We start from the raw sequence: 14,577 nt of genomic DNA on the forward strand, positions 1-14,577 counted from the left end.
CAAAGCAGGCCATGGCGTGTGGGTGTTGGAAGAATAATGGAGTGGGTCGACTCCCCACTGACCACACTGCCCGGGGGGTCTGGGGTGGGATTCCGGAGTGGGGTGAGTGGAGTGCAGTTGGACGGAGCAGCTCACTCTTCCCCCAGACTTCTGAACTGCCGGCAGTCCTCACTGAGAAGAGAGCCGTTCAGCAGCGCCGCTTCCTGGCTTGTAGACAAGCGCATCAGAGACCGATGGAGAGCCCGCCACAGACGGCGGCAGAACCGCCATTTTCACTGGCTCAAGAAAAGCCACAGGACGGCCCTGGGCTGGAGCAGCCCCTGTCCTCACCGTCCCAAGAACACCGAGTGGGAGGGCCGCACTGCAGCCCTGAGACCTGGCACGTGAGCTTCAGAACGTTCAGTGCGGCCCGGGGCTCGGACCCCATTCAGGACCTGCGGAGGCTCTCCGAGCTGTGCCGCCTGTGGCTGAGGCCCGAGCTGCACACCAAGGAGGAGATCCTGGACCAGCTCGTCCTGGAGCAATTTATGATCTCCATGCCCGAGGACCTCCAGGTCCTGGTCAGGGAGAGTGGTGTGCAGAGGTGCCAGGAGCTAGAGGAGATGCTCAGGAGCCACAGGAGGCCCAAGAAGTGGGTGAGTGTGGCCTCCACGGGGTATGGGGAGGACAGCAGACCCTGGGCTGTGGGCACAGCCCACGGGGATGGGCATCAGGCCGACTCTCACCCGGAGGAGAGGGTGCCCCATGAGGGACACTTAGCAAGGCCTGGGGCAGGAGGAGGAACTACCTGCACCTGGTGGGTGGAGGTGAGAGATGCTGCTAACCCCCCTGTGAGGCAGGGGACCGTCCCCAGAGCAGAGTGGCCCAGCCCCAAACATGACCTGCTCCAGGTAGAGAGCACTGGTCTGTGACCACATGGGGGCAAGGCCGTCCTTTAGGTGTTCACCGTAACACATTTCAGCCTTTCTCAGAAAGCATCCGAGGGAGTTAGGCCTCCTGCAGAGTCTGCTTGACAACTCTGGTGCTTCCCCTGTGTGTGGTGTGGTTGGTGGGAAATTCTAAGGGTGACTCAACAATGGGAACAATAAGCTTTGATAAAACTGCAGAAATTGCCCCAGGGAGCTGCAGGATGTCAGCCCGGGTTACAGGGGCTTCCCCGGCCAGCCACTGCAGGACAGGCACCTGGGGACGGGGCCAGGTCCAGACAGAGCAAGTCAGGTGGGGTTATTCAGCAAAGCTGGGCAAGCCTAACCTTTGAATTTTTAAATTAGCATTTTGTTTTACTTTTTAAGACATTGAGACAGAAAGCAGGTAAGACAGCCCGATTGTAATCTAAGCAATCCTGCCCAGTGGCAGGGTGAGGACTTCTCCCCAAGGGAATCTGTCCCATCTGGAGATGCATTGTTATGATGCTGTTGGCTTCTAGTGGGCAGAAACCTGCAGCAAACACCCACAGTGCTGGGGAGGACCCGCAGACCACAACAAAGAATCCCTGGTCCACAGTACGGAGAGTGCTGGGATTGCCAAGCCCCGGGTCGGGGGTCCTCCCTTCTGGAGAACCCTGTTCTGTAGCTCCTGAAGCGTTCCAGCCATGAGGCAGGTGCTGGAAACAGGATGGCTGATCAGATGGGATGGCACGGCGGAGAGGATTTTGTGTCAGGAGAGGGACCAGGCAAAGCACTAGAGCAGGACCTGAGTGTTCTCAGGGCTGGGACTGGAGTCGGAGCCCCTGGGTTCTCACGGGGTGTCTGGTCCTGTCCCCCCCACAGTCTGTAGTCATCATAGAAGGAGAGAAATTCCTTGTTCGGAATCCAGATGCTCAGACTGCTGAAGCTGCAGCTGGTGAGTCAGACGTCGTGATGGACTTGTCCATCAAGTGCCCCTCCTCTGCTAGAGAGGTGCCTCCCCGGAGCAGCCAGGCTGACCCGCAGCTTCAGAGCCCACCAGAGGGCCAGGTGAGCATGGGTCTGTCTCTGGGGGAGGCAGGAAAAGGTGCCAGAGGACACTGGTGTACTGAGAGATGCGGGGTGGGACTGGACCGTTGGCCACGGCTGATGGGAACAGGAAAACGCAGCAGCTCCCGTCCCTCTCCCCCTCAAAGCTCCGAGAGTAAGGATGTGGGGAGACTGGTCCCCAGTGAAGCAGGACTGGGTCTGCTTGCCACAGTGGAAGAGCTGGATCCAATCTCCACAGACACGTTTAGGGAACAACTGGCCACAAGGACCAAGTTTCTGAAACTTGTTAATTCCTTAATTGAAGGCGTGGTTCTCAGTTGGAGTGGCTTTGCCTCCCTCAAGATATCTGGCAATGTCCTGGTTTGTCCTTCTCTGTGGACATGGCAAGACTGTTGTTGGTGGTGTCCTGTTGGCAGAGGTCAGGGAGGCTCACATGGTACAGCGAGGCCCCCCACCTGAAAGAATCACCCAGCAGTGAGAATCACCCAGCAGCGGGAATCACCCAGCAGTGGGAATCACCCAGCATCAGGAATCACCCAGCAGTAGTACCCCAGTCGGGGTCAGGAGCACAGTGGGGGCCGGGAGGGGCTCGGCAGGGAGAAGTGCCCTGACAGGTAGAGGAGAAGACCACCCTGGAGTGGGCCTTGAGGGAGGGTGGTGGCCACAGATCAGTGGTGGACCTGGAAAGTAGCTGAGGATGCTTATTCGGGCCCTGGAGTGGTCCAGACAGCTCCACCAAATTTGGAAAAGTGGGTGGACCAGATCAGGAAGAGAGAGATTTCCCTGCTCCATCCGATTTGACCTGCTTACAATTCTGTTTGCCACTCTACAGGGTGAAGAAGTCCTGCCAGAGCCCATTCCTGAGGAAGGAGACCTGGAGGGGCGGAGAGGCCAGCAGAAGCTGGGGGAGAATCTGACGGAAAATGGAGAAGTGGCCCCTCCCCAGGGGTCTCCAGAGCCTGCACTTCTACGGGGTCCTGGTGAGTAGGAGCTGGGACCCCAGGCCCTCCTGCCCACCTGCCACCTGGGGGAGCTGGGGTCAGCAGCCATGGCAGGCTAGCCTTTCCACACCGCCAGCACTCAGTCCCCAGGACTTGGGCAGCCTTGAGAAGGCTCCTGAGGAAGTGCTCTGTGTATTCCTTCTTCCAGCAGATTCCGGGAAAAAGCCCCAAGAAGTTTCTACTAAAAATGTGCCGGCGGGCGCACGTTCCTCCCGCAATGGGCCGGGAGAAGGGTTGGTTGAGGACCCGGAAGATCCTCCCACGCTGAGACATTCCAAAAGGAGGAGAAGAGACCAGGCCCCCGCTTCCCAGGAAGCTTCCCCAGGGACCCACCCGGATTCTGACAGCAGACAATTCTCAGGACAAGTTGAGTTAAATTCAGTTGTTCCTCCGAGCTCTGGGCCACCTGCAGGTCCTCCTGCTGTCGAAGAAACCGTCCGTAGGGCCCGGCAGGAATGCAGCGTGTGCAAGAAGAGCTTCTGCTACAGGTCTCAGCTGGTCATCCACCAGCGGACCCACACGGGAGAGAGGCCCTTCAAGTGCGGGGACTGCAGGAAGGGGTTCATGCAGGCCTCAGACCTCCGCGTGCACCAGCGCATCCACACTGGCGAGAGGCCCTTCGAGTGCGGGGTCTGCCACAAGCAGTTCACGCACGAGTCCACCCTGCAGGGCCACCGGAGGGTCCACACCCAGGAGAAGCCCTTCCAGTGTGCAGATTGCAAGAAGTGCTTCAGCCACAAGGGCAACCTGAACGTGCACCGGCGCATCCACAACCAGGTCAAGCCCTACACATGCGACGTGTGCGGTCGCGCCTTCCGCCAGCTTGGGACCTCCAAGCGCCACAGGAAAATGCACGCGCGGTCCCACAGCCAGGTTTAGGCCCTGTCTCCACAGGGGACGAACCATCCGCCCCAGTATTTGCATAACAGCGGTGTTTCTGCTGAAGACGGAGTAGGGACGCTGATGAGATTTAGGGAGTCGCTGTGGTGGATGCATTAGCAAGGCGCAGGCGGCTCGCGGCCGGGTGAAGATCGCTACGGTTCCCAGGACTGCGCCAGTGTTGTAAATGAGGTCGCCAGCCTGCGGTCACCTGGTGGGAAATGACTGCGCTGGAGATGTTAGAGACCACTGCGAGAGGAAGAGTCCGGCGTGCGGCTCTCCTCAGGGCCAGGTTCTGCGTGGTGGCATGCGACTGTGTCAAGGCCCATGCTACCAGAAGACCTTGCTATTTTGAAATCTTTGAACGCTAACTGGATTTTTTTGTTTGTTTGTTACCAGGAATTGAACCAGGGGTAAGTAACCACTGAGCCACACCCCCAGCCCAGCCCTTTTAAGTGTTTTATTTTGCTACAGGGTCTTGCAAAATTGCTGAGGCTAGCCTGAGGCGATCCTCCTGCCTCAGCCTCCAGAGTCTCTGTGGTTACCGGCTTTTTTGTGCCACTACGCCATCCCTGGAGTCATTAGGACAGACTTCCAGCAGATGGCAGCAAAGGCCTACTCCAGCGCCTGCGGCTGGCGTTTCTACCTTAAAATCCTGGATGCTTCAAAATAGGAAATGTTTTCCTGTTATGCTGGTGGGTGAGCATCCATAAAAAGACAAACGTTCCCCTGGCATGGGGAGGCTAACTTGATGTAGTCTACACCATCTGCTTTTATCCTTGACTTTGAATGATATATTTGCCTCCTGAAATAACCTTGCTATCATTAACTCCAAAGTATTACATAGAGACAAATTTCTGATTACTACTAATTATCTGCCAATTATATTGTAGTTTATTTGTACTTCTTGTCTAATTTTATGGGAATAAAATTGTCATAATTTTGCACATTTTTTATGGTAACAAATTCTAGAATAAACTGTTACATCATTTTTATTACCTCTCCCAAAGTCAATTTTTTAAGGCTCACATAGAAAGACCAATAAAGGTAAGAATGGGAAAAAAAATTATCTTTGAAGTGAATTGTCTGGGAAAGTAGGTGGAAGACCAAAGAGGAAGAGTGAGCTTCTAGTTGAAGCTGAGCACAGCCCAGGGGAACAGGGTTGGACTCCGAGCATTTCCTACATGCCTTGGTGACTGCCCACCAGTCAAGAACCCCTGCACGGACAGACACAAGGATTCATGGGGATGCACTCTTAAATCAAGTTAGGAGTGTGGCCTTGTGTTAAACAGGATCCTCTTGTTGAAACTAAATGCTCAGTTCAGTTTTAACACAGCAGGAGTTGGGCATTTTGAGAGGTTTATTAGCCACATACTGTCAATGTCAAAAGATTCTGACTCTTAGATAATTCGTTTTCCCTCAAAGGATTCCCTATTCTGTCTGTATTGCAAACGGCCATCAGTGTTAAATATTCAAATATTTATCATATGTCACACAAAACAGCTACCTTGGAAGAAAAAAACTGGGCGCTCAGAATGATAAAAGTGGGGGTTCTTTGGGTGCTGTTGTAGGATAGGCACACTGCTCTCGTCTCAGACATTTCTGACTCTTGAAGTCTGGTTTCACAGTGTGAAAATTAACCCGACCAACGCCAGGGACTTGACCAGGGGACTCTTCTGCATCTGGCTGAACCTGCACTTGTTGGCTGTTGGACTCCAGAAGCAGCTGGACGAGGGCCAGTGGTTTTGTTGAGCGAGGTGACCTCCAGCTGGAAGCCCTCCTCGCTGGTCTGGTACACTTACTCATCCAAGAGGAGACGGGCTCCCTCATCACCCCGTCTGACCGGAGCCTCCCCACGACGCACAGGTGGTGGGCGCACCCCTTCACTTGCTCTGCCTCCCCGCCTGCCCTCCCTGAGCCGCCCAGTTCACACTGAGCCCCCTTGACTTCCCAGGGTGGTCAGTTGCATGCTGCCCCTCGTCCCAGTCCCTCCTGACCATCCCGGACCCAAGAGGACCTAGTGGTGTTCTCAGCAGACCAGCAGTCAAGAACAAAAAGTGTCGTTGCTGATCCTAAGTGTAAGCCAAGGCTGACCCTGGACATGAAGCCAGAACTGGGGACAGGCAGTCAGTGTAGAAATAGGGAATGGGGGCAAACCCAGGAAATGGAGGCCATGAAAGCATGTGCGTGTGGAAGTTGGAGACTGCCCCTGGGAGAATGGGAAGTCAAAGACCGCCAGAGCCCACCGATTACGGATTTCCATCCTTATCAGGACTGCAGGCAGAGTTGCTAATCAATGCCCCTGGGCCTTTACCCGCCTGGATCACTTTGGCCCTCCCCCTGCCCAGCTGCTTCTCACCTTTGAATCTCATCTGCAAAACTGGGTGGGCCTAGTCACGTAGGCGGGAAGGAAAGAGATAAGGGGGAAGGAACAGGAGAACAAAACCTCTAAAAAGGACAAGATTTACTCCTCCCATGGATTCCGCCTTTGAGTGCCCTTCTCCCACCCTTCTCCCACCCGAGAGAAGTCTGCTTTTACTTTTCTTTAATAAAGGTCTTACTTTCTACTCTACACTTGCCTTGCCGGCTTCTCTGGCATTATACCTCAACTCCTGAGGAAGCAGGACTTGTCAGGGTAACCGGTGGTCTCAGACCCAAATCAGAGTAAGCTGGGCCTCCTGGACACCCAGAGCTGCAGAAGGCCAGCCACGCATCCCCTCCTGGCAGACAGGTGTGAGTGGTGGGAGCATGTGGTCCAGGGAACAGTCCTTTAAACCGGGCCTCAGTGCAGACCCCCACATGCTTCATTTCCCAAGAAGCAAATCACTGCAACCCTGCCGGCTGAAGTGGACAGGCTACAGTGCTCTCCTCAGCGAGCTCCCTGTTATCTTCAGGAGAGCAGCAGCCCTGAGACAATGTGCGAAAGAGGAACCAAGTGGCCCTGAAGGGGGAGCCGCTGGTGACCCTTTTCACAGACCAGATCCTGAAACTCCCTGTCACCCGGCCCCAGATGAGGTGCTCTCCCTGTCACCCAGGTGGGGCTCCAGCTTTCTTTGGACTTTCAGCTGGGATAAACCCTGAGACCGTGTGCGGGCCTGACCACTCTGTCTGCGCACAGTGCAGGAGCGCTTGTCCCTAGTCGCCCTTGTCCCTAGTCGCCCTGTGCAGCGGACCTGGGGCGAAACCGAGGCCCTGTCCCACTTCACACCGACTCCAGCCTGGGGGCCTGGTCAGTGGGTCATGCGGCACATGTGCCCTGGCTGCCCGCTGGTCCCGCTGCACAGCTGTCCTGCTCTGCCCTGCCCCGGTGGCAGGCGGTGGGTCTCTTCCCTGCTGGCTGCATGCACACTGTCCCCACGTGTGCAGAGCACCTTGGCCCTCCATCTGCCACCGAGGATGGTGGCCTCCAGCTCTGGGCTCTGAGCAACGCTGCCCCGTGCAAGCTCCCTGCCTTCCCCCCTGGTGCCCACAAGAGGGACTGCTGGGTTTCGTGAGGGTCTGCCTCACGGGGTCTGTTCTGTGCACGCCGCTGCACGGGGTCCTGCTCGCCCCCACACCATCCAACCGCGCTTGCTGCCATGGGTGTCTGCAGCGAGGGGCCAGGCGGTGTCCCACCCGCGGTGCTTCCCCCTCCCGCTGGCTGGTGACGAGCAATCACCCAGTGCTGTGGACCATCCCCCCATGTCTATAGAAGTCCTCTGCCTGATTCAGCAGGTTGGCATTTGGTTGTTGGGTTTTAGGAATTCTTTGTGGACTGGGATATTAACCTGCCTCAGATGCATCTTTTACAGAGAGGTTCTCCCTTCCATGGGACCCCTTTCCACTCTGTTGGTTTTGTGTCCTTCAAGGCAAAAACTGCAACTTCTTTTTTTTTTTTTTTTTTTTTTTTTTTTTTTTTTTTTTAATATTTTTATTTAGAGACAGGTTCTTGCTAAGTTGCTGAGGCTGACTTTGAACTCGCGATCCTCCTGCCTCAGCCTCCCGAGCCGCTGGGATTACAGGCGTGCGTCACCGCGCCTGGCAAAAAACTGCAACTTCTTAAAAATATTATTTTTCTAGCGGGGCATGCTGGCACATGACTGTGATTCTTAGACTCAGGAGGCTGGGGATCACAAGTTGAAGGCCAGCCTCAGCAACTTAGCTGACCTTAAACAACCTAGCAAGACTCTGTCTCAAAATAAATAAATAAATAAATAGGGCCGGGGATGTGGCTCAGTGGTCAATCATCCCAGGTTTAATCACCCACCTCAGAAAAAAAAATAAAAAGGATTGGGGGCGTAGCCCTGTGTAGAGCATCCATGAGTTCAATTCCCCAATTAAAAAAATTTTTAAAAATTTATTTTACAAGTACAAAAAATCAATTTATTTCAACTGATACCTAAAAACAAAAAGCATACACATCAATGGCGGAGCAGGTGAGGTTTCAATACGCGTTTACACTGGGGAATGCTCACACCGAGGTGAACACATCCACCTCCCGGAGCATCAGTCATTCCTGATGGCAGAACATGCCAGCCTTTGCTCTATAGCTCGTGGGAGCACAGGTTCCCTCACCCAGGGGCAGCACAGCAGCGGGGCCATCAGCAAGGCAGCTGCAAGATCTCACCCGCTGGGCTTTTCCGGGGAGGCCGGGGAGAGGGTGCACAGGAGCACCTGTGTGCCCTCTGGATCTGATTGGAGCAGTCGATGCACGTTGGGATAGAGAAGAGACAAACGGAGCCGGAGCCGGAGCCGCATCTGCCGTTCCAGCTGAGATCAACTTTGTATCTCAATCCCTGTGGAGGCTGGGCCGGGGCACCAACCCCTGGACCAGGTGCGGCCCTGCTCCACTCTGGGGATTTGCCCATCTCCACTCCACAGCAGTTCCTGTTTAGGCAAAGAAAGCCCCAAAGGCAGAACGGCGGGGCGGGGGTGGCAGGAGGCCTCACCACAGCCCAGGGAACTCTCCCCGGGCTTCAGAAGTTCAGTTCTCCAGGGCTCCAGGGGTTTAGTCCCAAGCCCTTCACTTTGGGGCTTTCTTTCCCTACAGAGACTGTTTTCCTCTGTCATCAGGCAGAGAAAATCATCATAATCAGCCTGCAGGCAGAGTGAGCCGGAGTGCCGTTCAGGGCCCTGTGGGGCCCTCAGCAACATTTTAATGAGCCCCTGAGGGAGGGCACTGGAGCCTGGGCTGTTTCACCAGCTGAAAGTTCACTCCAGTCAGAAAGTTAACTCTGAGGATCTGGAAACCTCTGACACCCGCTAGCCCCTAGGGTGGCCTGCTTCACCAGTGCATGAAGACGCAGGGCCTGCTGCCTGCTCTGATCCTAAAGGTAACGCACACGTGCATCAGATAACTTGGAAAACTCAGAAGAAGGGTGATGGAGACTCCACAGATGGCTCCAGTCCCGCGTCTGGAGACGTGAGATCTGTGTCCTGATACTTCGCGTGCACACCTGTGTGTGCCTACGTGTGCATGGTTGTCCCCGGTACCCACAGGGGACTTGTTCTAGCACCCACCCTGTGAACCCCACCAGGGGCTTGAGTCCCTTACACGAAGATGCCCTACTCCCACACGCCCCACGCACATTCCACCACATCCTTCAAACCCTCTCTAGATCACATACAGTGCCTAGTGCAATGGAAATGCAGCGCAGACGGCCGTCACACCCTACTGCTTAGGAACAAGGTCCAGGAGGTCTGTGCTTGCTCGGTACAGGGTAGTTCCACCAGGGATGGGCTGAATCGGAGGACGTGGGTCTGTGGAGATAAAGGCTGTCATACATGATATAAGTGTGCAGGTAGTTGTATCTGCATACATACGTGCATGTATATAACATTATCTGTATGCATATGCACACATCACACACACTAGATGTGCACATTAAAATGCAGAACAACTGAAGAGGTTTATACACAAGACTGACATGATTCAGATTTTCTTTAAAAATCAGTGTGAAGATAGATGTTTGAGGGGACAGCCATATTAAACACACTGATTTGATCACACACCATGTACACTCTCACTGTATAACCCATAAACATGCTCAATGATTATGTCAAACACACATCTTAAAACTCAGTGTGAATGCAGATTAAAACCACCCTAAGGTTTCATCTAACTCCAATTAGAATGGCGATTATCAAGAACACAAGCAATAATAAGTGTTGGTGTGGATGTGGGGGAAAAGGCACACTCATACATTGCTGGTGGAGTTGCAAATTGGTACAGCTACTCTGGAAAGCAGTATGGAGATTCCTCAGAAAGCTTGGAATGGACCTACCATTTGACCCAGCTATCCCACTCCTTGCTTTCTACCCAAAGGACTTAAAATCAGCATACTACAGTGATGCAGCCACATCAACATTCATAGCTGCTCAATTCACAATTGTTAGATTGTGGAACCAACCTAGATGCCCTTCAATTGATGAATGCATAAAGAAACTGTGGTATATATACATAATGGAATATTACTCAGCCATAAAGAACAATAAAATTATGGCATTTGCTGGTAAATAGATGAAGTTGGAAAATATCATGCTAAGTAAAATAGGCCAAGCCCAAAAAACCAAAGGCCGAATGTTTTCTCTGATTAAGTGCATGACAATATATAACAAGGGGGGTAGCAGGGAGAAGAGAAGAATGAAGGAAATTTGGAGGGTGTAGAGAAAAAGGGGGTGGGAGGGGGTGGGAATGGAAAAACAGTAGAATGAAACAGTATTACCCTATGTCTATGTATGATTACATGAATGGTGTGAATGGAATATACATCGTGTACAACCGTAGAAATGAAAAGTTGCACCCCATTTGTGTACAATGAATCAAAATGTGTCTGTAAAAATAAAAAATGTTTAAAAGAATAATTTAAAAAAAAAAAAACTCAGCATGGGGACCACTGTGGGAGTCCCTGGAGGCAGAACCAGCCGGGGGACATCGGGACACCTTCCAGACCTGGGCTCTTGATGCTGCCGCCCGAGGTTCAGGTGGGGCGTGGGCAGAGGAAAAGCCTGGGCTGCATGGACACAGCTGGAGGAAGAGTGTGTGGGTCTGCCTCTCGCAGACCCTGGTGAAGGAAGGAAGCAGGGCCGTGCCCTCCCCGGGGCGGCGGGATGGAGAGCAGGAGAGGGGAAGCTGAGTGTGTGTCTGTGGGTGTCTGGGGACACGTCCGAGGCAGGCCTGTGTCTCGGGCCTGGGATGGACTCCTGGGAGGACTGCAGAGCTGCACGCAGGCCAGGCACTGGGGAGGATGGGTCCTGAACTTGGCAGGTCAGCATGAGCAGAGACGAGGGGGACTGGGGTGCACCAGACACTGGAACCCCTGGAGGCTGGTGCCCGACCAGCCTGGAGGAGGACTCAGGAGGCCGGGGAAGACGCAGAGGCTGACGGGTTTGTTCTCAGGAGGCGTCGGGAGGACATGGACCACAGGTCCCAGGACACTGATCGCTGACGCGGAGAGGACACCCACGCTGCCACCTGGCTGGGGGACTGGCCCCACACCGGTCCCCGCCTGAACTCAGACACAGGCCCGGAGGCCCTGGGAGTGCTGGCCCGTTTCCAGGCCTTCCCCTCTCCTGCCCCTGGAGCTGCAGGAGCAGTGGAGCTGAACGTCAGGGTGGTCGCCGAGCCTCCCCTTCCTGTCAGCCTCCCTGGGGTCACCGACAGGCCGTCAGTGCGCACTGGGCACCCCACTGGGCAGCGCTCCTGTGGGCATCAGGACACAGAGGAAAAGTCCTTGCCCTTGACAGTCTCTCAGCCTGGGTCTCAGCCCGGGGGTGGGCACAGGCTCACACGCAGCCTGCCTCCCACCCATCCGCACCCAACGTGCCACTGCCGCACCGGAGGGCCAGTTCCCTTTCCCGTGCCTATGGCAGGGTGGGACTCTCCTGCATCCAACAGAAGGTGGCAGAAGGAACGCTGCATGGCTTCGAGCAAGTAGGAAAGACGAACGACCTCTCCTGACTGCACTGTGGGCCCAGCTGCCCTCGGCTGCCCCTGCCTGGAGGCCACCATATTGTGAGGAAGCTCAACCACCAGCTCCCCAGGGAGAGGCCCCCAGGGACCCCGAGGAGGGAGGGCTGCCCAGTGCTTCAGCCCCTGAGGGTGCAGCTCTAGTGCCCCATGAGAGCCCCTCCAGAGTCTTACAGCCTGGAGAGTCCCCTGTATGTTAAGTTTGTTGGTTTATTGAGGCATAACTTACATATGGTGAAACCCACAATTCTTCTTTTTTCAGTTGTCAATGGACCTTTATTATTTATTTATTTACATGCAGTGCTGAGAATCGAACCCAGTGCCTCACACATGCTAGGCAAGTGCTGTGCCCCTGAGCTACGACCCTAGCCTGAAACACGCAATTCTTAAATTACAGTTCAACAAATTCTTACCTTTGGACAGACACACCTGTGACCAGATGAGGGTGTGGAGCATTCCCTGCAGTCCAGAGTCCCCCTGCCGCCCCTTCCTGCTCCTGTTGTCGTGGGTTAATTTTTACCTGTTCCAGAGTCTCTTACAAATGGCGTGAGGCTCTGTGTTCCTGCTTTCTCCTGCAATGCCGCGTTCCTATACAGACTGGCTTGTTTTTCCACCCTGTCGACGGGCATTCGAGTGTCTCCAGTGTGCATCTCTTGTGCCTTATTATGCTACAATTTTTCTTGCATGGAGCTTGGAGCTTGGAGCTTGGAGGAATCTGGTAGAGCCTCCTCCCTCAGGGACCCTGAATGGTGCCTTTGGGACTAAGCGGTCGTCCTTGCCCCTCCTTAGGGCTGGGCACACGCAATTTCATAACAGCTTCAACTCTTCTTCCCAGAAAAATGTCCACGTGCTCAACGATCTGCACACGGCCCCAGGATGTGGTAACTCCTAATGTTCCTCCCACCTTGACTTCCAGAGGTGACATGCTGAGAGAAGTGAGTCATGAGGGTGAGCTCTGAGCTTCGGCTTGTCAGGAGCAGCCCCTCAGTGGACTGCGAACACGCTCAGTGCCCCTGGACAGAGGCTACCCCAATTCCTGACCAGCTGGCCAGAGCTCTGGACTCCCCATCAGATGAGAGTTATCTTGTCCATCCTCCTGATATCCAGGCCAGAGAGGCTCACAGGAACACAAGGACAAGGCTCTGAAGAGCATCCAGAGAAGGAAGCCCACACCCAGGCTGCTAGATCCCCAGCCCCAAGTTGCTTCATTTCTTAGACATGTCCCCAAAGTTCCTCAGGTGCCTACCCCAGAACCCTACCCCAGAGTCCACTTCCCTCTGAGGGACGCCCACTCCACTCTCCATGGGGTCCCTCCTTACCCCAGCACCAGCGCCTGCATGCACTCTGCTCTTCCCTACGCGGGCATTCCTACGAGGCAGCCTCAGGAGTGAGCTCGGCCCAGCGGGGATCGGCCACTGGCAGAACAGCAGTTAGCAGGATGCTGTGACCCTCGCCAGCCGACCACGCTCGCACTTGGGGCTGTAAGGCAGATATCTTGACAGTCAGTCAGATCGTGGACACGGCTGCTAAGTGACGTTCAGCGGGCAGGTATACAGCGTGGACATGTGGGACAGAGGGCCAGCCCACCTCCCGGGAGGACGGAGCTCCTCCGGTGCTCAGAGTGGCACGAACTTTAAAACTTGTGTCTGGTTTGGAATCCGGGGACTGTACTTCTACCTGAAGGGAGGCCAGACAGCACTCTGCTTCAACAAAGGCCAGGAGCTGATAAAGCCACCTTTTCAAGGAAGCATAGATTCCATAAGAGCCTTGAGATGATCGTACCGCCTTAGACTAACAATCATTTTAACACAATCATTGTTCTCCAGGAGCCACGTGGATCGTGTGCCACACACAGTACCCGTCTTATGTCTTCACCTAGCTAATTTTCCCCAGATGCCCACGATTCTCTGCAAGAGGAAAACAAAGCTCCGAGAGGATTTTCTGCACTATATGGCAGGTGAGTGGCAGATCTGGATCCAATTCCCGAGCTTTTGCTCATTTCACGATGGAAGACAACACATAGGACTGACCAGAGCCAGCCCAAGTCCAGCAGGGGGCTGCCAGCCCAGGCCCTCGCCAAGGCCCAGGGACGTTGGCAGCTGGGAGAGATGAGCCAGTTGGCCAACCGCACAGGACCTCAGTGTGGAGAGCAGTCAGGCCAGCTGGGGCCAAGGTCCATGTGGGCGCTACTCCATGGGGGTGATGGTCCTGTGGCAAGGACAGATTGCTCAGCCCTCCCACCAGGACGGAGCCCTGGACTGTGCCCAGAGCTGCCCAGGGGCATGACCTTTCTGTCACTCTGCCCCAGTTGCTGCCGTGGCCGCTGCTGGCTGTGTAGTTACGGTGTGTAGCCACTAAGCTCCTACTCTTGCCTTTGATTAACACATGGTTCATTCTTATTGATGTTTTTGGAAGTTTTAATAAAATTCTCCACATTTAAAATAACTTGAGGTAAAATTCACACAGCATGAAACCCACCATTTCCCACGTGTGAGTCAGCGGCAGCTAGAGGGCCTACCTCGCCGTCTGTTGCGTTCCTCACCCCAGGGAGCACCCCTCACCTGGCAGTGGACCTCCTTCCCTGCCGTCCCTACACTTGGAAATCACTGACCTACTTTCTGTCCCAGAATGTACCACATAAAGGGAGTGACCCACATGGTCTTCGTGCCTGCGGAGTCCACTCTGCTGGCCCTGGGGCTCCCTGGGTGGCAGCACACACCGTACTTCTCTTCTTACGGCTGAATAACCTCCCTGGTGTGGATGGACCGCATTTGTCCGCTCATCCGCTGATGGA

The 14,577-nt window shown here is 54.6% G+C and overlaps 1 protein-coding gene across 1 annotated transcript; it reads left to right on the forward strand.

Annotated features, from left to right (window-relative positions):
- The first annotated feature begins 233 nt into the window (after positions 1 to 233).
- Zscan5b (zinc finger and SCAN domain containing 5B) lies at positions 234 to 3,835 on the forward strand. The gene is made up of 4 exons (XM_047527267.1): positions 234 to 635; positions 1,770 to 1,955; positions 2,788 to 2,935; positions 3,108 to 3,835. Exons 1-4 carry the CDS (start codon positions 234 to 236, stop codon positions 3,833 to 3,835), a joined length of 1,464 nt encoding a protein of 487 aa, XP_047383223.1.
- Positions 3,836 to 14,577: the final 10,742 nt, after the last annotated feature.

This window comes from Sciurus carolinensis, chromosome 16 (genome assembly GCF_902686445.1).
Source record: "Sciurus carolinensis chromosome 16, mSciCar1.2, whole genome shotgun sequence".
Taxonomy (NCBI): Eukaryota; Metazoa; Chordata; class Mammalia; order Rodentia; family Sciuridae; genus Sciurus; species Sciurus carolinensis.